Here is a 26,500-nt window from a genome sequence, read left to right as displayed (position 1 = left end):
CTTGATATGAAGCCAAGGATTCTGTTAGCTTTATTGCAAACACTTATGCACTATTGTCTTGGTTTCAGATTACTGCTAACCAGAGCTCCTAAATCCTTTTTGCAATCAGTAATATTAAGATCTACATTATTTAGTTTATATGTGGCATGGTTATTTTCCTGTCCAGCATTTAAAACTTTGCATTTGTGTATATTAAACTGCATCTGCCACTTTTCCAACCACTGCATCAGTCTATTCAAATCATCCTGGAGTGCTCTAATGTCCTCATTAGAATGAATTGGACTACCTATTTTGGTGTCATCAGCAATTTGCTTGTGTCACTATTTATTCCCTCATCTGTGTCTGTTATGTAAATTGTGAACAGCATGGGGCCCAACACTGACCCCTGTGGAACACCGCTTGTGACATGCCCCCATTCTGATTTCTCCCAATTTGTGCAAACTCTCTGCTGCCTATTTGTCAGCCATGCCTCTATCCAGGAAAAAAATTTCTCCCCCTATTCTGTGTGCTCCAATTTTCCTCAACAGCCTCTGATGTGGAACTCTATTGAAAGCCTTACTGAAGTCCATATACACAATATTATATTCAATACCATGATCTACCTCCTCAATTACCTTAGTGAAAAAAGTTAGTAAGTTCGTAAGATAGAAATGCCCCTTTGTAAAACCGTACTAAGATTCATTAATTAATTTATGCCTTTCAAGATGGCTACAAATTGCTAAATAATTAAAAGAGTTTGGTGTGCATTTTAATGGATCAAGAATGTTATATATTAATGGATATGGTAAGATTTGGAGATGTCCATTTCTGTATTCAGGTCCATTGAGCCACCTTGAGAATAACGACTTGCCTGAGTACTCCAGTATTACTAGTGTTGGATTTCCCTACCACTCTGTCTCTTTATTTTTTTGTCTTTCTAAAAGTACAGGATACATCTGATACAGACCTAGCTGACAGCATTGGCATTCTTCATAAAAAGCCCCTGGTTATATAGAGCATTTCAGGAATTTAGGTTAATCTTGTTCCCACAACAATCTGCTAACACCCAGGTACCTACTTATTGCATATTTCCTTACACCTGCAACCCAGGGGCAGTAGGTGTAGGGAAACATGCCCAACATTTCACCCATGCCAGGATCAATCCTGGACCCTCAGTGTGTGAGCCAAGGATACTATCAACCAAACCACAAGCACCCACACCATTCAGTTTTCCTTGCGCACTCCCATTTTTCTATTGTCACTGGATACACACTTGTGTCAGAGCTTCAGTCATCAACCACTGTAGGCAAGGAAAGTACCTCTCTTAACTGATCCTTATTATGGAGAAATTTCAGATAGAATAAGAGATTATTCCATGTATTAGAATTAGTAGTAGATCTACAATCTGTGGAAAGTTATGATGTCAGCTGAAAAAAAAAAAAAGTTATGTTAAGTGTTTGGTACCAGATCATTATAGACTTTGCATAAAGCTGTGTCAATTTAATGAAATGGTCTACATGCAGACTGAAAATAGTACAACATTACTTCACATGTTCAATCTAGAAAAAAATGTAAGATTTGAAACAGGGCAATAGTTTGATATGTTTTTTAATCAAGAGAAAACTTCTTGACCTAGGTAGTAGGTTAGTAGGCAGCAACCACCCAGGGAGGTACTACTGTCCTACCAAGTGAGTGTGAAGTGGAAACTTGTAATTATTTTACATGATGGTAGGATTGCTGGTGTCTCATAAACATGCAAGGTTTCAGGTATGTCTTGCTGCTTCTACTTACACTTAGGTCACGCTACAAATGCATGTAGAAGCATATATATACACGCTCCTCTGGGTTTTCTTGTATTTTCTTTTTAGTTCTTGTTATTGTTTATTTTCGCTTATCTCCATGGGGAAGTGGAGCAGAATTCTTTCTCCGTAAGCCATACGTGTCGTAAGAGGCGACTGAAATGCTGGAAGCAAGGGGCTAGTAACCCCTTCTGTATATATTACTAAATTTGAAAAGGGAATCTTTCGTTTTTCTTTTTTGGGCCTCTCTGCCTTGGTGGGATACAGCTGGTTTGTTGGAAAAAAAACTTCTTGAGGATGGGACAAACCAAGATCCCTTCAGTGACTGTGAAAAACATCCACTTTGAAAGTAACAATTAATGAACACAGTTATAAAAGGAACAACAGATCTTTAACCCTTTCAGGGTCCAAGAATTTTCAAAAAAAAAAATTCTTATTTTTTCTTATGAAATGGTAGAGAATTTTTTTCTGAAAGTAATAAAACAAAAAGCACAAAATTTGATGGAAAACTGACAAAATTACACTCGGAATTTTGGTGCATCGGCGATATTTATGCATCAGTGATTTTTGCCCACTTTGACTCTTGTTTTGGGCCAATTACATTATTCCAGTCGACCAAATTCTTAGCTATTTTGTTAATATTACTTGTATTTTATTGATCTAGGTCAAGAAACTAACCAATCAACTATTTCAACTACCCAGTAAAGTGATCAGAAATTGGTAATTTGGCCAATTTCACACAAAGTTCAAAATATTCCAATTTCAAAATAGGGTCCAGAATAAACAATGCAGGCATTCCTGGCACTAAAATAACATTTCCTCTGTTTATTAGTTACATTTCCAGGGTTTACAGATGAATTCCATTTTGATTTTTTATTTACATAAAGAATTTTTATTCATACCAAAAAATAGAAGATATACTGTTAGGCAATATTGTAATAATTGTATGAATAATATCAGCACATTTGTGAACGTATATTAGACCCACCAGTTGATGTGTATTGGACACATGATATTTGTTTACTCTTGAACATCGGCAAAAATCGAACATTTCCACTAATTTGAGCTCAATTTCAAGCTATTTTCAGTACTAAAACCAGTCAAAATCATCTCTATTTCTGTAATATATCTTCCATTTTATCAAATGAGACCAAGAAACTGCGAATACAACCGTAAAAACCATACGAAAATACGCTGCAAAGTTAATGTTTTAATCCAAAAAATACTGTTGCATTTTTTCACATTATGCACTGTGTGCTGCAGGATTTGTTTTATATGGTGCACACTTACCACATAGATGCATTCTCTCATATCTAAGCCCAAATTTTCTGCTCACAGGTTATCTAGGTGAGCCGAGCTCATGTCATAGATCTACGGCTTGGACCCTCAAAGGGAACATAAGTGATCTATTGGACAACATGTCTTATTAGAACATCTAATGTAATCCAGAACCTTTCCCTCTTCACTGACTAAAGCTAACAGAAATGGTAACTTGTGGTACACTATGAGCTGAATGTCACAAAGAACTCTTCAGTCTCTTAAATTGAATACAAGTCTGAACGAATATTATTTATTTTCTGAGCAAAATAATCAGAGAGGGCTGAGGTCAGCTGAAAAGGACAATCAGAGGCAGAGCAGGTTTAGGTAACTAATTAGGTCATTCAGATGGGTGAACAGGAGCACCTAATCACCAAATGATTCAGTTTTTTTTTCCTGTAGTATTCCACCTTACAAGCCGATAACCTGTTTGGCAGCAGTATCATTTAAAAGTGTGATAATTTACACATTTTTGCCAATGTCTACATAATTAGGTCATGATCCAGAAGTATGGAATCTGCACAATCGATGCTAAATAGTCCTTTGGGACCTACATACTGAGCAACAGATGAATTGTAAGATAAGATTTCATTCAGATTTTTAACCCTGCAGGGTTAGCCACCCAGGATAACCTAAGAAAGGCAGTGCATCATTGTGGACTGTCTGTCTTATTTCTGTTGGGGTCCTTGATCTTGTACCCCAGGATGCAACTCACATCAGTCGATTAACATCCAGGTACCTACTTGCTGTTAGGTGAACAGAACAATAGGTGTAAGGAAATGCGTCAAAATGTTTCTGCCCACCAGGAATCGAACCCGAGCCCTCCATGTGTAAAGTGAGAGCTTTGACAGCCAGGCCATGGGGTCACCAGAGGCAAAATTTTGAATCAAGATCATTTTAGCAATCCAAGGACAGAAATTACTGGTCACAGCCTTGTACACTTTGGGTAATCAGTTCCTCAACCTGGAATTGATGTGTTCATTCCATCAGTCTTGATAAAAGTACAGCATATGCCCAGGGCTTGTATACTGTAGACAGATGAGGTGAAGCAGTTGGAGGTGACATCACCAATGGAAAAATCTACTAGTGGATGTGGGTCATGCTGATTGATTATACAAGCATTGAAGAATTCTCATTAACAAGATCTCAAGATATTGCTGTATTTGACAGATATTATATAAATGGTTTAGAAAAACTGACAAGTTGCAGCATTTGAGTATCTTTATTGTGCAAAGAATTTCACCACCCAGTGGTTTCATCAGTCCAGTACAGAGAAGAATGGTGGAAGATGAGGAGTTTGAGGTAATCAGTTCCTCAGCCTGGAGTCGATGTGTTCAGTCCATCAATTTTGATGAAAATACATCATATGCTTGGAGAAATGTTATGTTAAAGTGTCTCATTCATCAACTAGTCAGTTTTGTAAACCATTTATCTAGTAAAAGACTTTATTGAGTATCATAGTAATTGCAGAAAAGTAGTAGTTCACAGAAATTAAGAATTGTCTGAAAGCAATGATATAAATACAAGGTACTTTCTGCCAAATATATCAGGTCCCTTGGCTTCTCTCTCATAAGCCCCCCTCCCCTTCAGTGAAGAAATAAATAATTATTTCATTACTTGCTAGATACTGCAGCATTGATTATGATGAAAATGAAGATGTATACAGCCTGAGAATGCCAGTTCTAGAGATAATGCTATTAGCTTAAAAGTACCATTTCTATTTATAGTGACACAATATAATATAGTGATGTAAATGTGTGGAAAAGGCCTATTAGATGCTTCTATGTTTGTTCCTGCTGCAGAGAATAAAATATGCAGAAAAGTATTATTTGTGCAGTAACATTCTTGGAAAATAAGGTACAACTGCATGATATATTACATTTCCATTTGTGTATCTCCATGCTTCATCAACTACTACACCATCACCTAAAACTTTGTGTATCTCCATGCTTCATCAACTACTACACCATCACCTAAAACTTTGTGTATCTCCATGCTTCATCAACTACTACACCATCACCTAAAACTTTGTGTATCTCCATGCTTCATCAACTACTACACCATCACCTAAATTTTGTGTATCTCCATGCTTCATCAACTACTACACCATCACCTAAAACTACTAAAATTGTGTAAATTTCTAAATCATCATCTTTCAGAAAACCAGCCGCATCCCACCGAGGCAACGTGGCCCAAAAAGAAAAACAAAAGTTTCTCTTTTTAACTTTAGTAATATATACAGGAGAAGGGGTTACTATCCTTGTTGCTCCTGGCATTTTAGTCACCTCTTACGACACGCATGGCTTACAGAGGAAGAATTCTGTTTCATTTCCCCATGGAGAAATATCTAAATGTAGCAATAAATAACAAAAACAGATTTAAGAAAGAATAATATAAAAACAAAGTGAGTAGTTTTCTGTGGCAGTTTTTGCTGCAGAGTTGCCAGTTAGGCTAAATTTGTCAAACATCAGCATGCTATAGAAGGGTAAGCTTTCAATATGTTAAAAAAAAAATTGTAGTTATATTCAGGTTTTTATGCTCAGCAGTGTTGCAAAGAAATATATTTAAAAAATACTGCCACCGTAAGACTGTCATGCCTCATACTTTTGCTCAGTTTAAGGTTTAAAAACTTAATAGATAACCTTCACTCCTACTAGTAAAGAAGAATCTTTCCTTGTCCTATTACATTAAAATTGCTTACAAATTATTATATTTTAATGATTACCAGTAATATTTATTTTTCATCAACAGAAAAATTGGCTTGTCTCAGGCCAGTAGAAAGTAAAGCAGATGCAGTTCCCTCACACTCCAGGCAGATCACTGCTCCAGGGCACACCAACACTTATAAACCTCAATCAGCATCATCAGGGGACACCAAAAAGGATGACTTGCGCCTCAAGGTCAGTTTTTTGTGTTAGTTAACCGTGGTACAGAATTTAGGTTCACTTAAGCTTTTCAGATTTGTTTTCAGTCTTTCTCCTCCCATTATGATACAGCATTGTTAGGGATTTCCATAGTTGACAAATTTTTCTGCTAAATCACAACTGAAATTTTTATCCCATTTATGGATAATTCATCTGGCAAGGTAGGGGCAGTGCATATCACATACAGTAGGGCCCCATTTATACAGCAGGCTAGGTTCCAGGCTACTGCCAGAAAACAGACATCGCCAGAAAGCAGAACGCCATTTTTTCCACTTATAAATGCATATAATTGCCAGATAACAAGTTTACACTAATATGTATTAAGTTAGCAGTAGAACTAGGCATTAAAAACAATAAAAAGTAAAATATACACACACTACACCCATTACTTACCTTAAAATATTTGTAGTCCTGATGTAGGGTCAGAGGTGAGTTTTATTTGTATAAAGTATGACAGCCAGCCAGGTCATCCCACCCCACTCACACGTAATATACTACGACAATTAAAGTGCCCCAGTGCTATAAAATACAGTGGTCCCTCGTTTTTCATAATTAATCCGTTCCTGGAAGTGTTACTATTATCGAAATTTACGATTTTCGAATCAATTTTCCCCATAAGAAATAATGTAAATACAATTAATCCATTCCTGACACCCAGAAGTACTAAAACAAAAAAATTTTTTACGTGAAATATAGATGTAGTACATAAACAATACAGTGGCACATGATGAATTAAACATTAACAGAATAACACTTACCTTTATTTGCAATTCTTCTTTGTGTATGGAAGACTGGAGAAGGAGACAGATTGGATTATTCACTGTTTGGAAGGGGAATCCCCTTCCATCAACACCTCGGGTACCAATTGCTTTTCTGGGGTTACTTCTCTTCTCTGTTTCTTAATGCCACTAGGACCACCGTGAGAGTCACTGGAGTCCTGTCTAGCAAAATAACTGTCCAGAGAGCTCTGTTTCTGGCATCTCTTTAACACCTCCCTAAAATGGGCCAAGACATTGTCACATTACATGTTGCCAACATGGCTTACATCAGCCTTGTCAGGGTGATGTTTCTCCATAAATCTTTCCATCTTACCCCACATTTCAAAAATCTCCTTAATTTCTGAGGAAGGCAACTTCTTCCATCTCTCTTCCTTCTCCTCTGCAGCAAGATTCTGAGCTGCGATCTGTTGCTCTTCCTGCTGAAGCTCTTGCAGGTCTTCAGTGGTGAGCTCTTCGTTGTGGTCTTCCACCAACTCTTCCACATCCTCCAAACTCACATCCAACCCCATGTAACTCCCCACTGCCACAATAGATTTAACAACTGACATAGGCTCATCAGGGTCAGCCCCAAACCCTTCAAAATCCCTCTTGTGGACACAATCTGGCCACAGTTTTCTCCAAGCAGTGCTCAAAGTCCTGGTAGTCACTCCCTCCCAAGCCTTACCTATAAGGCTTATGCAGTGGAGGATGCTGAAGTGTTCTTTCCAAAAATCTCTTAGGGTCAAGTGAGTGTCTGAGGTCACATTAAAGCACCTTTGAAACATTGCTTTGCTATAGTTTTTTTTAAAGTTTGCAATGACCTGCTGGTCCATGGGCTGGAGGAGAGGAGTGGTATTTGGGGGCAAGATCTTTACTGTGATGAACCCAAACTCCTCCAAACTTAGGTCATCCAAGTTTGGAGGATGAGCAGGTGCATTGTCCATTACTAGGAGGCACTTGAGATCCAATTTTTTTTCCAGGAGGTAATTCTTCACACTAGGGCCAAACACTTCATTGAACCACTCAACGAAAATTTCCCTCGTGACCCATGCCTTACTATTAGAATTCCAAAACACACACAATTTACTCTTCATAACATTGTTTTTCCTGAACATTCTGGTATTTTCAGAATGGTACACTAGTAACAGCTTCACTCTGAAATCCCCACTAGCATTAGCACAGAACATGAGCGTCAGCCTGTCTTTCATAGGCTTGTGTCCTGGCAGTGCCTTTTCCTCCTGAGTAATGTAGGTCCTCTTTGGCATTTTCTTTCAAAAGAGGCCTGTTTCGTCACAATTGAACACTTGTTCAGGTTTCAGTCCTTCAGTCTCTATGTAGTCCTTGAATTCCTGCACATATTTTTCAGCCGCTTTTTGGTCCAAACTGGCGGCCTCACCATGCCTTACCACACTGTGTATGCCACTTCGGTTCTTAAATCTCTCAAACCAACCTTTGCTAGCCTTAAATTCACAAATATCAGTACTCGTTGCAAGCATTTTCTTTACCAGATCGTCGTGCAACTGCCTAGCCTTTTCACAAATACAGTGGACCCCCGGTTAACGATATTTTTTCATTCCAGAAGTATGTTCAGGTGCCAGTACTGACTGAATTTGTTCCCATAAGGAATATTGTGAAGTAGATTAGTCCATTTCAGACCCCCAAACATACACGTACAAATGCACTTACATAAATACACCTACATAATTGGTCGCATTGGGAGGTGATCGTTAAGCGGGGGTCCATTGTACAGTGGACCCCCGACATTCGATGGCATCGACATTCGATAAATCCGACATTCGATGCATTTTAACGCAAAAATTTTGCCTCGTCATTCGATCGAAAACCCACTATTTGATACGATTTGTACGAGACGTGTCCACGTGTGGCCTGAACTGCCCCGTGTGTGCCAGTGTTTACAAGCCAGCCAGTGTGCGCGCATCTAAGGATACATTCGGTACATTCCATATTATCCATATTATCACTGTTTTTGGTGCTTGTTTCTGCAAAATAAGTAACCATGGGCCCCAAGAAAGCTTCTAGTGCCAACCCTTTGAGAAAAAAGGTGCTAGTGACTATTGAAATGAAGAAAGAGATAATTGCAAAGTATGAAAGTGGAGTGCGTGTGTCAGAGCTGGCCAGGTTGTATAGTAAACCCCACTCAACCATCTCTACGATAGTGAGCAGGAAAACGGCAATCAAAGAAGCTGTTGTTGCAAAAGGTGCTACTTTGTTTTCGAAACAGAGATCGCTAGTGTTAGATTTTGAGAGACTTATTGTTAAGGGGATTCCCCTTCTAAACACTAACACCATCCACACTCTCCCCTCCTCCCATCCCATCAATCATCACCAGATCTTCATTAAAGGTAAGTGTCAATTATTCTGTTGTTATTAATCTATTGTTATTGTTGTTATTGTAATTATTCTATTGCATTAAACTTAATATTTCATGTGGTAAAAATTTTTTTTTCATACTTTTGGGTGTCTTGCACAGATTAATTTGATTTCCATTATTTCTTGTGGGGAAAATTAATTCGACTTTCGATATTTTCGACATTCGATGAGCTCTCAGGAACGGATTAATATCGAATGTCGGGGGTCCACTGTAATCGACGTCATAAGACTATCTCCTGCTAATTGTTTCTCGTTTATCCACACCAATAATAACTTCTCAACATCTTCAAGTACTGATGATCTCATTTTGGTGATCTGGCAAGACAGTGATGGAGTGAATGATGGTGAAAGTTTTTCTTTTTCGGGCCACCCTGCCTTGGTGGGAATCGGCCAGTGTGATAATAATAAAAAATAAATTTACCCCCTTTGCAACAACAGCTTCCTTGATTTCCTTTTTCTTGGCCACGATGGAAGCTATGGTTGTATGGGGTTTGTTATACATCCTGGCCAGTTTGGCCACAAGTACGCCACTTTCATATTGTTCAGTGATGTTTTTCTTAAATTCAGTCGTATTTCTCACCTTCTTTACCAAAGGCTTGGCACTAGGAGCTTTCTTTAGAGCCATGGTAGCTTATTTAGTAGTTGCAAGCACTAAAGTGAATGGAATATTATGAAATATTTCGTATGAGCAAGTGAGGGGACTGTCACTCACTGGTAAACAATGGCACACTGGCTGGGAAGGGAGGCTGTGGTGGCTCAGAGCGTGAGTGCGCGTCCCAGACGAATGACTATTTGCGAGTCAAACTACGATTAGTGAGCCAATGTTTTGACGAAAATATCGTTACGGTTTTCGAAAATTACGACCATCGAGCCTTACGATTATCAAGGGACCACCGTACATATACAGTGGACCCTTAGTTAATGACGTCATCGGATAATGACACGTTTGTGCGTCAAAATATTGGCTCAGTTAATGACAAAGAGCTCGGTTAAAGTCATTTGTCCTGAATGTGTCCGTGCAGCCTGAACAGCCCAGCCACTCCATGTACAGCCAGTGTGCCATTGTTTACAAGCCAGTGAGGACGATTCCACACGTACATGCAATACATTTTGTATTATTGCATTGTTTTTAGTGCTTGTAACTGCTAAATAAGCCACCATGGGCCCAAAGAAAGCTTCTAGTGCCACCCCTGTGGTAAAGAGGGTGAGAAATACTATTCAATTCAAGAAAGTGATCATCACAAAATACAAAAGTGGAGTGCGTGTCTCCAAGCTGGCCAGGTTGTATAACAAACCCCAAATAACCATCGCTACTATCTTGGCCAGCAAAAAGGCAATCAAGGAAGCTGTTGTTGCGAAAAGTGCAAATGTGCTTACAAAACAGAGATCGTCAATACCAAGGAAGATGTGGAGAGAATGTTGTTGGTGTGGATCAACGAGAAACAATTATCAGGAAATAGTGTTTCACAGTCAGTTATATGTGAAAAGGCAAGGCAGTTGCATGATGATCTCATTAAGAAAATGCATGGAACTAGTGCTCATATTGGTGAATTTAAAGCCAGCAAAGGTTGATTTGAGAGATTTAAGAATCGTAGTGGCATACAGAGTATGATAAGACATGTTGAGGCTGCCAATTCTGACAAAAAAGCAGCTAAAAAATATGTGCAGGATTTTAAGGGGTACATAGGGGCTGAACAATTAAAACCTCAGCAGGTGTTCAGTTGTGATGAAATAGGCCTGGTTTGGAAGAAAATACCAAACATGACCTACATTACTCAGGAGGAAAAGGCACTCCCAGGACACAAGCCTATGAAAGATAGGCTAACTCTCATGTTTTGTAGTAATGCTAGTGGGGATTGCAAAGTGAAGCCTTTACTCGTGTATCACTCTGAAACTCCCGGAGTGTTCAATAAAAACAGTGTCGTCAAGACTAAATTGTGTGTGATGTGGAGAGCAAACACTAAGGCATGGGTCACTAGGGACATTTTCTTCAATTGGTTCTATGACGTGTTTTGCCCCAGTGTGAAAAAAATCCTCCTGGAAAATAAATTGCCACTCTAGTGCCTCCTGTTAATGGACAATGCTCCTGCTCATCCTCCAGACTTGGAAGAGCGAATTGTGGGGGAGTTTAGTTTCATCAAAGTGAAATTTTTGCTCCCTATCACCACTCCTCTCCTCCAGCCCATGGACCAGCAGGTCATTTCAAATTTCAAAAAACTGTACACCAAAGCAGTGTTTCAAAAGTGCTTTGAAATGACCTCAGACACTCAGAGAGTTCTGGAAAGATCACTGCAGTATCCTCAGTTGCATAAACCTTACTGATTGGGAGGGAGTGACTTCCAGGACTGAACTCTGCTTGGAGAAAATTGTGGCCACAATGTGTACAAGAGAGGGATTTTGAAGGGTTTGGGGCTAACCCTGAGGAGCCTATGAAATCTATTGTGTCATTGGGGAAGTCGATAGGGTTGGAGGTTAGTGGTGAGGATGCGGAAGAGTTGGTGGAGGATGACGATGAAGAGCTAACCACTACAGAGCTGCAAGAGCTTGAGGTGCAACAACAACAGACCACAGCTCAGGAATTTCCTTCAGAGGAGCGGGAAGAGAGATGAAAGAAGTTGCCTTCTTCAAAGATTAAGGACATTTGTGCAAAGTGGACTGAAGTGCAAACCTTTCTGGATGAACATCACCCTGACACAGCTGTTGCAAGCCATGCTGGCAACATCTACAGTGACATTGTTGTGTCCCATTTTAGGGAAATCTCAAAGACACACCAGAAACAGAGCTCTCTGGGCAGATTTTTGGTGCGACAGGGGTCCAGTGACTCTCAAGCTGGTCATAGTGGCATTAACCCTTTGTTTCAGCCGTATATATGTCTTACGAACCAGTGTTTTGGACATATAAATACGTACTCAATAATTCTAGCAGCTTCAAATCAAGCAGGAGAAAGCTGGTAGGCCCACGTGTGAGAGAATGTGTCTGTGTGGTCAGTGTGCACTTTATAAAAATATCCTGCAACACACAGTGCATAATGAGAGAAAAAAACTCTGACCGTGTTTTTGGATTAAAATGCCGAATTTGAGGTGTATTTTCCTATAGTATTTATGGTTGTATTCTCATTTCCTTGGTCTCATTTGATAGAATGGAAAACATATTACAGAAATAGAGATGATTTTGATTAGTTTAACGATGAAAATGACCTTGAAATTGAGCTCTAAGTAGCGGAAATATTCGATTTTTACCAATGTTCAGGAGTAAGCAAATCACACCACACGTCACCTGGGGAGTCTAATATTCTTTCACTAGTGCACTGATATTATTTATACCATTTTTACAATAATGCAGTAATTTGCATAACAGTAAATCTTCTATTTTTTGTGTGAAGAAAAAATAAAAATAGAAAGCAAGAGTAATGTAAGAGGGGCCTGGAGATGTAACTAATGAACAGAGGATATGTTGTTTTAGTGCCAAGAATGTCTGCATTGTTTATTCTGGATCCTATTTGGAAATTGGCATAGTTTTTAATTTGCATGAAATTGGCCAAATTGCCAATTTCTGACCACTTTGTTGGGTAGTTGAAGTTGGTAAATGGGTGGTTTCATGTACTCGGTTGATAGAAAAAATGGAGTTCTATAGAAATAGCTATGAGTTTGGTCGACTGGACCAATGGAATTGGCCGAAAACAGGGCTCAAAGTCGGCAAAATCGCCTGTGTGTATATATCACCGAGATTGCTAACTTCGCGGGAGCATAATTCCGTAAGTTTTTGATCAAATTTCGTACTTTTGGTGTCATTACCATCGGGAAAAGATTCTCTATCATTTCATAAGAAAAAATCATTTTCCAAAAATTTTCAACCCCAGGAGACATTTCAGGATTTAGGGTTGCAACAGTCAAAGGGTTAAAAAACAAAGAAGGGAGGTAACCCTGGGAAAGAACTTGATACCTAAAGTCCATATGGAAGGGGATTCCCCTTCCAAACAATTGTCAACTCCTCCATCCTCTGCCCTCCTATCTCATCACTCATCAAATACAGTGGAACCTCGGGTTACGAACGCCCCACCGTGCAATTTTTTTAGGATACGAACTGTCGGACGGTCGAATTTTTGCTTCAGGATACGAAAGAAATTTCAGGATGCGAACTTCCCCTTCAAGGGAGGTTCCTTAACCCTTTCAGGGTCCAAGGCCCAAATCTGGAGTCACGCACCAGTGTCCAAGAATTTTCAAAAAAAAAATTTGTTATTTTTTCTTATGAAATCGTAGAGAATCTTTTTGTGAAGGTAATAAAACAAAAAGTACGAAATTTGGTGGAAAATTGACGAAATTATGCTCTCGCGAATTTTGATGTGTCAGCGATATTTACGAATCAGCGATTTTGCCGACTTTGACTCCCATTTTAGGCCAATTACATTATTCCAATCAACCAAATTCTTAGCTATTTCACTAGTATTACTTCTATTCTATCGATTGAGCACAAGAAATCGCCAAGTCAACTGTTTCAACTACAAAATAAAGTGATCGGAAATTGTTAATTTGGCCAATTTAACACAAAGTTCAAAATATTCCAATTTCAAAATAGGGTCCAGAATAAACAATGTAGGCATTCCTGGCACTAAACTAACATTTCCTCTGTTCATTAGTTATGTTTTGAGGCTTTACAAATAAATTCCATTTTGATTTTTTATTCACATAATGAATTTTTATTCACACCAAAAAATAGAAGATTTACTGTTATGCAATACTGTAATAATTGTATAAATATCATCACCATATTTGTGAATGTATATTAGACCCACCGGCTGACGTGTATTAGATGTGTGAGGTCGTTTGTTTACTCTTGAATATCGGCAAAAATTTAACATTTCCGCTACTTTGAGCTCAGTTTCAAGCCATTTCCAGTGCTAAAACCAATCAAAATCATCTCTATTTCTGTAATATGTCTTCCATTCTATCAAATGAGACCAAGAAATCGCAAATAGAACTATAAAAAACATACGAAAAAACACTGCAAAGTTGCTGTTTTAATCGAAAAATCATGATTTCATTTTTTTTCTCTCATTATACACAGTGTGCTGCAGGATCTGTTTTATGTGGTGCACACATACCACATAGATGTATTCTCTCATATCTAGGCCCAAATGTACCACTCACAATTTATCAGAGTGAGTTGAGCTCATGGCGTAGATCTACGGTTTGGACACTCACCGTAAAGCCGTAGATCTACGGGACGGACCCTGAAAGGGTTAAATAAATAAATAAATAAATAAAATATATATTTCTTTGCAAAGGTTACAATGTGTGTTTACATATCATAATATGACTGGAGCAAAGAAAACCACTATCATGCCGAGGCATTTCGGGCAGAAATGCCTACTTAAGTCTAGACAGGTGCAAAGTGTACTAGTAGTAGTTACCAATGTTTTGCTGATAGTGGCGCCAACTACTGGCAGCCTTTCGAAGTTTCTCCTTACTGTTGTTATTATTATTACTATTATACAGTGGATCCCCGCATACCGTTGGCATCACATAACGTTAAATCCGCATACCGATACATTTTATCGCTAAGATTTTGCCTCGCATACCGCTAAAAAACCCGCTCAACACTATTCGTCCGAGACACGTCTAATATGCAGCCTGAGCCAGCCTCACATGTTTCGCCGGTGGCATTGTTTACAAGCCAGCCTCCGCGGTAACATCCAAGCATACAATCGTAACATTTCGTATTATTACAGTGTTTTTGGTGATTTTATCTGCAAAATAAGTGACCATGGGCCCCAAGAAAGCTTCTAGTGCCAACCCTGTGGTAAAAAGGGTGAGAAATATTATCGAAATACTGTGGTACCATGGTCAACTGCTGCTGCTGCTGTAGCACTGTCAGCTGCTGCTGCTGCTGTAGCACCATCAGCTGCTGCTGCTGCTGTAGCACCATCAGCTGCTGCTGCTGCTGTACCACCATCAGCTGCTGCTGCTGTAGTACCGTCTACTGCTGCTGTAGTACCGTCTGCTGCTGCTGTAGCATCGTCTGCTGCTGCTGTAGCATCATCTGCTGCTGCTGTAGCACTGTCAGCTGCTGCTGCTGCTGCACTGTCAGCTGCTGCTGCAGCACTGTCAGCTGCTGCTGCTGTAGCACCGTCAGCTGCTGCTGCTGCTGTAGTACCATCTGCTGCTGCTGTAGCATCGTCTGCTGCTGCTGTAGCACTCAGCTGCTGCTGCTGCTGCTGCACTGTCAGCTGCTGCTGCTGCTGTAGCACTGTCACCTGCTGCTGCTGCTGTAGCACCGTCAGCTGCTGCTGCTGCTGTAGTACCGTCTGCTGCTGCTGTAGCATCGTCTGCTGCTGCTGTAGCACTCAGCTGCTGCTGCTGCTGCTGCTGTAGCACTGTCAGCTGCTGCTGCTGCTATAGCACCGTCAGCTGCTGCTGCTGCTGCTGTAGCACTGTCAGCTGCTGCTGTACCACCATCAGCTGCTGCTGCTGCTGTAGTACCGTCTGCTGCTGCTGTAGCATCGTCTGCTGCTGCTGTAGCATCATCTGCTGCTGCTGTAGCATCGTCTGCTGCTGCTGTAGCACTCAGCTGCTGCTGCACTGTCAGCTGCTGCTGCTGCTGTAGCACTGTCAGCTGCTGCTGCTGCTGCTGCTGTAGCACCATCAGCTGCTGCTGCTGCTGTAGCACTGTCAGCTGCTGCTGCTGCTGCTGTAGCACCATCAGCTGCTGCTGCTGCTGTACCACTGTCAGCTGCTGCTGCTGCTGTAGTACCGTCTGCTGCTGCTGTAGCATCGTCTGCTGCTGCTGTAGCACTCAGCTGCTGCTGCTGCACTGTCAGCTGCTGCTGCTGCTGTAGCACTGTCAGCTGCTGCTGCTGCTGTAACACTGTCTGCTGCTGCTGTAGCACTGTCAGCTGCTGTTGCTGCTGCTGCTGTAGCACTGTCAGCTGCTGTTGCTGCTGCTGCTGTAGCACCGTTTTTGGTGTGGTTTATTGAGAATACCAAGAAACAATTAACCCCAGAGGGTTAGCCACCCAGGATAACCCAAAAAAGTCAGCGTCATCGAAGACTGTCTAACTTATTTCAATTGGGGTCCTTAATCTTGTCTCCCAGGATGCAACCCACACCAGTCGAATAACACCCAGGTGAACAGGGAAAAACGCCTGGAGCTAGTGCTCATATTGGTGAATTTAAAGCCAGCAAAGGTTGGTTTGAGAGATTTAAGAATCGTAGTGGCATACACAGTGTGATAAGGCCTGTTCTGGAAGAAAATGCCAAACAGGACCTACAGTACTCAGGAGGAAAAGGCACTCCCAGGACACAGTGTCTCATCAGTCATTGCTGCATCTTCAATAAAGGTAAGTGTCATTTATTCTTCATTTAGTAGAGTAGTACATGCACAATATATATTGTGGATGTACTACTCTACTATTGTGCATGTATCCTTCTCTTTGTGTGTAGGAAAATGTATATTTCATGTGGTAAAAAAAAATTTTTCATACTTTTGGGTGTCTTGCACGGATTAATATGATTTCCATTATTTCTTATGGGGAAAATTCATTCGCATAGCGATAATTTCGCATAACAATGAGCTCTCATGAACGGATTAATATCGTTATGCGGGGGTCCACTGTATTATATTGTTATTATTGTTATAATAATGATTCTTATTATTATTATTATTAGTAGAAGTAGTAGTAGTAGTAGTACGTACGTATGTGATGAGGGGCTCTTGATCTAGGAAATTTGATCTGTGCTCCAGGTCCCTAAATTAATAGTAATACAGTAGGGCCCCACTTATATGGCTGGTTAGGTTCCAGGCTACTGCCGTAAAGCGGAAACCGCCGTAAAGTGGAACACCCTTTTTTTCCACTTACAAATGCATACGAACACTAGATAACAAGTTTACACTAACATATATTAAGTTAGCAATAGAACCAGGCATCAAAAAACAATAAAAAAGTACAATACACACATAGTGCACTCATTACTTACCTTAAAATATTTATAGTCTTAATCTATGGTGAGACAAGTAGTATTTATTGTAAGAAATCAAGTGTGGTATGTATGGTAGTCAGCCAGGCTACCAGACCAGGCCACCCCACCCACACATACAATTCTATGATATTTAAGCATCCCAGAGCGATAAAATGTATATACAGTTCACTCATTACTTACCTTAAAATATAGGGCGAGATGAGTAGTATTTATTGTAAAAAATCAAGTGGTATGTATGGTAGTCAGCCGGGCTACCATACCAGGCCAACCCACCTACACATATTCTATTACATTTAAGCATCCCAGAGCGATAAAATGTATATACAGTTCACTCATTACTTACCTTAAAATATTTGTAGTCTTATTGTAGGGTCAGGAGTAAGTAAATGAGATAAAACGAATAAATGAGAGAGAGAAAGAATGAGTGCATGAGAGAGTACAGGCGCAGAGTTATGTAAACAAACCAGGCGAAGGTAAGTTTTGTAAACAAAGTGTACACGTCTGGTTTGTGTACAGGGTGTCTATACATTGATACGGTAGAATAAATAAAGAAGAACACTCCCATTCTCATGTAACATCATTTTGCGCTGTATAGCCCTTGTGGCTTAGCGCTTCTTTTTTGATTATAATAATAATAATAACATCATTTTGAGAAGAAATGATGCTCTGAGTGAAGGCAATGGAAATAAGTCACTCTGACTTTTTTGGGTTATCCTAGGTTCTCTACACATATGTTGTTATGTATGATAATCTATGTAACTGTATTTGTGTATACCTGAATAAACTTACTTACATACATACGAAAGGAATAATTTTCTGCAGTTACCCCCAGTAACACATTTTCTCTTATGTTAGATTAGAGAAAATGTTATTCTTGGCATCACTTGTACAAGTTATCTGGCAACCATATCTCATATTTATGTTTATTTATTCTATTGTGGGGTGTATTTATCATCTTTTTATGTTATGTATCGTGTTTATTATATAATTTTGAAAAAAATATCATGGATGGATTAATGAAAATGTGTATATTAACGTAATATACAACATTTAATGAGACTCGGTGATTATTATTATTATTATTATTATCATTTCTAATATGGCGTCACTTGTACAAGTTATCTGGCTACCACATCTCATATTTATGTTTATTTATTCAATTGTGGGGTGTATTTATCATCTTTTTATGTTATGTATTGTGTTTATTATATAATTTTTTAAAAAATATCATAGATGGATTAATGAAAATGTGTATTTAACGTAATATACGACATTTAAATGAGACTTGATGATTATTATTATCATTACTAATATGACGTCTGGAGACATAAGACACTCTTACTGATTTTAATGTGTACCTGCATGCCAGCACAGTATGTAAGTTTATTTAAGTACATGTATACATAAGTATAATTATCAGAGTATATATAAAATATGAAATAACTTTTAAATACATCTGAAATTTTGGAGTTTCCAGACAAAATGGAGAGACTTAGTGCTTACTGAGCTCACGAAGAATGTAAACAAACAGGGTGGGGCGCAGTGACCGTATTAGAAAGTCAGGTGGGGGGAGCCGTATAGCGAGTTTTGGTCATAATTTGAAATGACCGTATTAGCGGAATGCCGTAAAGTGAAACGCCGTAAAGCGGGGCCCTGCTGTAATTATTATTATTATTATTATTATTATTATTATTATTATTATAATAATAATAACTTATGTACTAATAATGATAACACACAATAATAATTACAGTGGACCCCCGAGTTTCGTGATTAATCTGTTCCAGAGAGCCCGCCGAAGGTCAAAATTCACGAAACTCGAAACCATTTTCCCCATAAGAAATAATGGAAATAAAATTAATCTGTTCCTGACACCCAAAAATATTAAAATAAAAATTTTTGTTTTCAAATTAAATAAAGATTTACATAATGAAAACAATCAGAAATCAAATACATGCATTTAAAATAAACAATAATAACATTACACTTACCTTTACTGAAGACTTCTGGGTGGATGGAAGATGGGAGGAGGTGATAGGAGGAAGGTGTACACTATTGTTTGGATTTAACCCTTTCAGGGTCCAAGGCCAAAATCTGAAGTCACGCACCAGTGTCCAAGAAATTTTGAAAAAAAAAAAAAAATTATTTTTTCTTACAGAATTAAAGAGCATATTTTTGTGAAGGTAATAAAACAAAAAAAATTAGAATCTGATCAGTACTTACCGAGATACAGTGCCAAGAAGTTTGTAGAAAATGATGTGGTGGCGGCAACATCGACGAATTCCACATACGCGTATTATATTATTTTGTTGTTTTAGTTGTTTTTTCTTTTCTTTTCCAATTTTTTTCTATTCCTACTAACATTTGGGGCCTGAGAGACCAATACTGTATATAATGTATATATATAAACTCACTGTATTGAACACAATAACCGCACTAAAGTTATTATCATATTATTGTTTACCACTGTTGTTTATTACAATAAACATGCACAAATATTGTATAATACTAATGTTCTATCATATATTTACATATTTACAATCACTGGACATGGTTTTAGAACTGCTGGAGCTTGTGGAACTCCTTGAAACAAGGCACCATGCACAGAGGCACCTTACATTCCTCACACATAAACCGAGTGTCTTTGCGTCTTTGTTGCCGTCGTTTTGTTTGTGCACAGACAATGCATCTCTTCTGAGCAAATTTCTTTTGAGTTGAAGGAAGCTGTATTATGAAATGATCACCTTCTCTTCTCAAACGCTTGGGTATATTGTGATGAATTCGAGGACCATGTTGTATTGCAGGTGTTGTTACCTGGTACTTCATTATGAGTTGTCTGACAACAGACAAACAAAATTCACCATACGGTGGTCTGTTACCAGTCTTTATTTGGTACATATTATATGCATTCAGCATTGAAATGTCCATGAGATGGAAGAAAAGTTTCATGTACCACTTGTAACTCTTACGAACACAGTCAACAAAACCAATCTGCATGTCACACTTGTCAACCAAGCGCATGTTTTGTGTATAATCAATCACTGTCACTGGTTTTCGAATACGTTCATTAGTCACTCGATCAACTTTGCCACTGTCTTGCATTTCATTACGGTGAATGGTTGTCAACAATGTGACATCTCGTTTGTCATGCCACCGTAATGCCATGATGTCATTGGCAGTAAACACCTGCACGTCATCACCACGAACACCTGCGTTGAGCCTGGGCATATGTTTACGATTAGAACGCACTGTGCCACACACATCTGTCTTGTTCACTCGCATGAAATCACTGAGTAATGGGCTTGTGTACCAGTTATCGGTATATAATGTATGGCCCTTACCAAGATAAGGTGCCATCATGTTTCTCACTACGTCACCTGATATACCCAATAACATCTTGGTATCTTTCAATGTTTTACTACCCGTGTATACAACAATATCCAACACCAGGCCACTGTCACAATCACAGAGTACAAACAATTTTATACCAAAGCGGTTCCTCTTGCTCGGTATATACTGCTTGAATGACAGTCTACCTTTGAACAAAATCAAAGACTCGTCAATTACAAGATTCTTGAATGGATAAAAGTATATCCTGAACTTTTGTTTGAGATACATGAAAACATTTCTAATCTTGTATAACCTGTCACTTCTGTCAGGCCTGGTTTTGTCAGAGAAGTGCAACATACGTAACAGTAAGATAAACCTGTTCACTGGTATTATTTCACTGAAGGATGGGGTACAAATTAGCCGATCTGTGGACCAGTATGCTTTTATATTATGCTTATAGACGTGAGGCATAAGCATTATTGTTGCAAAAAGCAAATACATTTCTGCAACAGTCGTCTCTTTCCACCTGTGTAGTCTTGACTGTGGTGATAAGATCGTATTTGCCATGGTGTACTGAAAATACTTATTACTTTCCCTGACAATAATTTCCATCAATGGCTGGTCAAAGAATAATTCAAAGAATTCCAGTTCATTGGCCGTGGTTCCAAGGGGACAGGTAGGTAGAATTCCACTTTGCGAGTCATCAAAGTGGTGAGGGCTGGGAACAAAATTGGGATTTTGCTGCCAATCCCAGATACGGTTTGCTGGTGGATACTGGACATCATAGGCTGGTTGTACGGGTGGTTGTGGCGGGCTGGTGGGTGACGCTCCGCTTTGTCCTTGAACTGACGAGTCAGCAGCGTGGGTTCCCGCGTGGCACAGCGAGTCACGCATGGCGGTGCCACTACCACCACCAGCCCCACTAACACCATCCACTGATGTCTGTGGCCCATCCATGCCAAGTGTAGCCACATCATCCTCACTATCACTACCTAAAACGGGTGTAGGGCCACGGGATGTACTCCGGGATGTACTCCGGGATGAACTCCGTCCCCTGGGCACAGCATAGGGTACACTACCCGAGCGCATGCGGCGGCGAACATACCGACGCTTCACTGGTGAATATGTTTCCTCACTATCACTACTCGAATGATCGTCGAGCGCAATAAAATCACAATCCACGTCAGAATCATCGTCATTACTGAAGTCAGAGGCCAGGCCACGGGAAAATATTAGTTTTCTCTTACGTTTAGGAACACCCGACCGTGAGTCACGAGTGCCCACACCAGAGGTAGAAGGTCGAGGATCGTCGGGGTTTTCTGCACTATTATCGATATCCTGGTCATTATTTTCGGTCACTAACTTATCAAAGCCGTAGAATTCGTCTTCATTTCCACTTCCATCAGTGTCAGAACTATCAGACAGGAAGAGGAGAGTCCCAATTTTCCGGGGAGTGAGAGCTGACTTGCGACGAGACATGGTGAACAAGGGTGACTGAGCCGGCGTTCCCACAATGCTATGCAGGCGCCTAGATTTTTTGTTTACGGCGCACACCCACGGCGCAGACCCATTCTCTCATATGTAGGCCTATGAGCGCTTTCGCGCTAAATTTGACGGCGCTAGAATTTTGGCGTAGATCTACGGTTTGGACACTCACCGACCAGCCGTAGATCTACGGGACGGACCCTGAAAGGGTTAATTCCTTGGGTCCATGATGACTTATTTAGCAGTTGCAAGCACAAAAAACAATGGATTATTATGAAATGAATTGTATGAACCCGCGGGGTGATGGTCACGTGTTGGTAAACAATGGCACACTGAGCGTGAATGGAGTGGGAGACTGGCTTTGTGTGCGTGGTGACAGGCGGACGGGTACCGGACGGTCGCTGAAACACGAGTTTTTTCACAAAACTCAAGGCCAAATTTTTCCAAAAAAACTAGCCGAAGGTCGAATTTCGCGAAAGTCGAGGCTGCTGAAACTCAGGGGTCCACTGTACCTATATTATAATAATACATAATAATACGTACAAAATAATAATTATAACAATAATAGTACATGTATGTACGTACTGCGTATAATTTAGTTTGACAACGCCACCACCAGACAGCAGTGTCAATCAAAACGGTGGTCACCAGTGCACATGTGCTTACAGAGTTACCCTCACGGTGCAAGGAATTCTCGTGATTTCCCTACGTTTTGTGCAGTTAATTCACCAGATTTCTTTCTTCTGACCATGGGTCCTAAGAAAGCAGGTGCAGTAGACACTGCCGAGAAGAAAAAGAGGATGATTTGCATGGAATTAAAGCAAGAAATGATTAATAAGCACAGACTAGGTACAAGGGTTGAGGACAAGCATAGCCCCTCTACTATATTTTTTTTTTTTCCAACAAGTCGGCCGTCTCCCACCGAGGCATATGTACAATACTAAAGCAGAAGAAGTCTATAAAGGCTATAGCACCAGCAAAGGGCATTACAGTAATTTCTAAGCAGTGGACCTATGTCAATGAAAAGATGGAAAAGCTGCTGTTGACATGGTTGATGCAGAAACAGCTCACAGGAGATATGTAGTGTAGTGAGATAAACATAAAAATTGTACATAACAGTTCTTAAGATTATTACAGTGGTGCCCCGACCTACAATACAGTGGACTCCTGCCTTACGAACGCATTGCGTTACATTAAATCCGCCATATGAAGCATTTGAACGCAAAAATTTTGCCTCACCTCACGATAAATAACTCGCCTTACGTGATTCGTCCAGGACGCGTCTCACATGTGGCCTCACCTGCCCCGTGGGTGCCAGTGTTTACAAGCCAGCCAGTACGGTCGCATCCACGCATACATTCGGTACATTTCACCTTATCCCAGTGTTTTTTGTGCTTGTAACTGCAAAATAAGTCACCATGGGCCCCAAGAAAGCTTCTAGTGCCAACCCTGTGGTAAAAAGGGTGAGAATTAGTATGGAAATTAACCCTTTGACTGTTTCCGACGTATAAATACGTCTTACGAGCCAATGTTTCTGACGTATTTATACGCATAAATTCTAGCAGCTTCAAATCAAGCAGGAGAAAGCTGGTAGGCCCACATGTGAGAGAATGGGTCTCCATGGTCAGTGTGCACCATATAAAAAAAATCGGGGAGCCAGTGGTGCATTGTGGGAATGCCATTTCAGTTGTCCTTTTTCAGCATGTCTAGCGGTAAGAAATATGTGATTCCCCAGCAAATCTGGGACAATTATCTTCCCAAGTGATGCTCTAACACAGATGGAAGTGTCAGTGGACATGATTTGGAGGAGTTTGAGACCAAAAGCAATGGAGGAGGAGGAGGGGAGGAAGAGGAGGAGGAGGAGGAGGGGAGGAAGAGGAGGAGGAGGAGGAGAAGAGGAGGAGAAGGAGGAAGAAGAAGAAGAAGATGTAATAATATTGTTCCCTTGAAGCAAGAAAAAAAAAAGTCCACCCCATGACAGTGACAAGATAAGGGGAGATAACATCTAAGAGCTGACTTTGATGAGCGTAAACAAGGGTAGAGCTGATAAGGAAATAGTAGATGACCATCGCCCTCCCTTTGTTTTTGCTGGTACACAAACATTTCTGTCTGTCTATTTGTCTGTCTGTCAAGCTCCCTGTCTGTCCATCTAGCTCTTTGTCTCAGAGAGAGCCACAAGACTGTGTCATCACGTTTACTCACATCTTCAAGCAGAGTATAGCACTTTGTCTGGATTTCTTGGGTTATCCTAGGTAATTTACACTATGTATACTTGTATTTATGTGTACCTGTGAGACAGAGATAGGCAGACAGATTGAAAGATATAGAATGAGGGAGAAAGATAATTAGATAGAATGGAGGAGGGGAAGCAGTATCCGACCCCATTGTTTTGACAGGCGGGAGGGGGAGTGAGTAATGAGACAATATGTCACTTTGACAGCTGCCGACTTCTGACTCAAAACAATTATAAGCCACACACAAGACAAGGAGGAGGAGAAGGAGGAAGAGGAGGAGGAGAAGGAGGAGAAGGAGGAGGAGGAGGAGAAGGAGGAGGAGGAGGAGGAGAAGGAGAAGGAGGAGGAGAAGGAGAAGGAGGAGGAGGAGAAGGAGGAGGAGGAGGATTGTTTGTTTTATTTTTGTAAACAAGTTTTGTAAACAATATATTGATAATTATGTGTGTGTGCTTATTGTGTTGTATACAACGAGTGTATATATGTACATTGCATCTTACTTTGGTCTCATAGGCCACATAAGTTATGTGAAAAAATAAAATAGTGAAAAAAAAACAAAAAACCTTCAAATACAAGTAAACTAAAGTTTACCGGGTGAGCGGCAGTCGCCACTGTTGCCATACGAGGCTCATTTTCTGCAAACTTCACAGCTCTATATCTCGGTAAGTACTGATGGCAAAAATTTTTTTTTTTTGGACTAAAACACTCAGAAAAATAATCTTAACATTTTCATAAGAAAAAATAATTTTTTTTTTTTTTTTTTGAATATTTGGCGACATAGAATGACAGTTTCAGAGAGGGGCCTGAAACAGTCAAAGGGTTAAGAAAGATTTTGAAGGGTTTGGGGCTAACCCTGAGAAGCCTATGCCAGTTGTGGAATCCATTGTGCCTACTTCAAAGATTAACCCTTTCAGGGTCCGTGCTGTAGATCTACGGCTCCACATTGAGGGTCCAAACCGTAGATCTATGCCATGAGCTCAGCTCACTCTGATAAGCTGTGAATGGTAAATTTGGGCCTAGATATGAGAGAATGCATCTATGTGGTATGTGTGCACCACATAATACAAATCCTGCAGCACACAGTGCATAATGAGAGAAAAAACTGAGACCGTAATTTTCAATTAACCCTTTCAGGGTCCGTCCCATAGATCTACGGCTTCATGTTCAGGGTCCAAATCGTAGATCTACACCAAAATTCTAGCGGCATCAAATTTAGCACGAAAAGGCTGGTAGGCCTACATGTGAGAGAACGGGTCTGCGTCGTGTGTGTGCCATAAACAAAAATTCTAGGCACCCGCATAGCATTGTGGGAACGCCGGCTCAGTTACCTTTGTTCACCATGCCTCGTCGCAAGGCAGCTCTCACTCCAAGGAAAATTGGGACTCTCCTCTTCCTATCTGATAGTTCTGACTCTGATGGAAGTGGAATGAAGACGAATTCTTTGGCTTTGATCAGTTAGTGACTGAAAGGAATGACCAGGATATCGATAATAGTGCAGAAAACCCTGACGATCCTCAACCTTCTACCTCTGGTGTGGGCACTCCTCAGTCACGGTCAGTTGTACCTCATCGCAAGAGAAAACTATTATTTTCGCGTGGCCAGGCCTCTGACTTCAGTAATGATGATGATAGTGACGTGGATTGTGATTTTATTGCTCTTGACGATCATTTGAGTAGTGATAGTGAGGAAACATATTCACCAGTGAAGCGTCGGTATATACGCCACCGCATGCACTCGGGTAGTGTTCCCTATGCAGTGCCCAGGGGACGGAGTACATCCCGGAGTACATCTTGGAGGACATCCCGTGGCCCTACACCAGGAATAGACAGTGAAAGTGAGGATGTTTGTGGCTACACTTGGCATGGATAGACCACAGGCATCAGTAGGTGGTGGTAGTGGTGATGGTAGTGCCACGGCCATGCGTGACTCACCAGCCCAGGCTGGGACCCACGCAGCTGACTCCTTAGTTCAAGGACAAAGCGGAGCGTCAGCCACCAGCCCACTACAACCACAACTACCGGCACCACCAGCCTATGATGTCCAGTATCCAACAGCAAACCGTATCTGGGATTGGCAGCAAAATCTCAATTTTGTTCCCAAGCCCCACCACTTCGATGACTCTCAAAGTGGAATTCTACCTACTTGTCCCCTTGGAACAGCAACCAGTGAACTGGAATTCTTTGAACTATTCTTTGACCAGCCCTTGATGGAAACTATTGTCAGGGAAAGTAACAAGTATTTTGAGTACACCATGGCAAATACGATCATATCACCACAGTCAAGACTACACCGGTGGAAAGAGACAACTGT

At 40.4% G+C, this 26,500-nt stretch overlaps 1 protein-coding gene across 5 annotated transcripts in view; it reads left to right on the top strand.

The window, feature by feature from the left end:
* Positions 1 to 26,500, top strand: part of LOC128706570 (uncharacterized) — a 273,076-nt gene that overhangs the window by 202,673 nt on the left and 43,903 nt on the right. For all 5 annotated transcript variants that reach the window (XM_053801503.2, XM_070090311.1, XM_070090316.1 and 2 more), the window contains one exon: positions 5,847 to 5,995. In XM_053801503.2, coding sequence (XP_053657478.1) covers positions 5,847 to 5,995 — 149 coding nt within the window. The remainder of the gene's footprint in view (positions 1 to 5,846; positions 5,996 to 26,500) is intronic.

This window comes from Cherax quadricarinatus, chromosome 3 (assembly GCF_038502225.1).
Source record: "Cherax quadricarinatus isolate ZL_2023a chromosome 3, ASM3850222v1, whole genome shotgun sequence".
NCBI classification, from domain to species: domain Eukaryota; kingdom Metazoa; phylum Arthropoda; class Malacostraca; order Decapoda; family Parastacidae; genus Cherax; species Cherax quadricarinatus.
The sequence above is the reverse complement of the archived record's forward strand: the minus strand, read 5'-3'. Positions and strand labels throughout refer to the sequence as shown.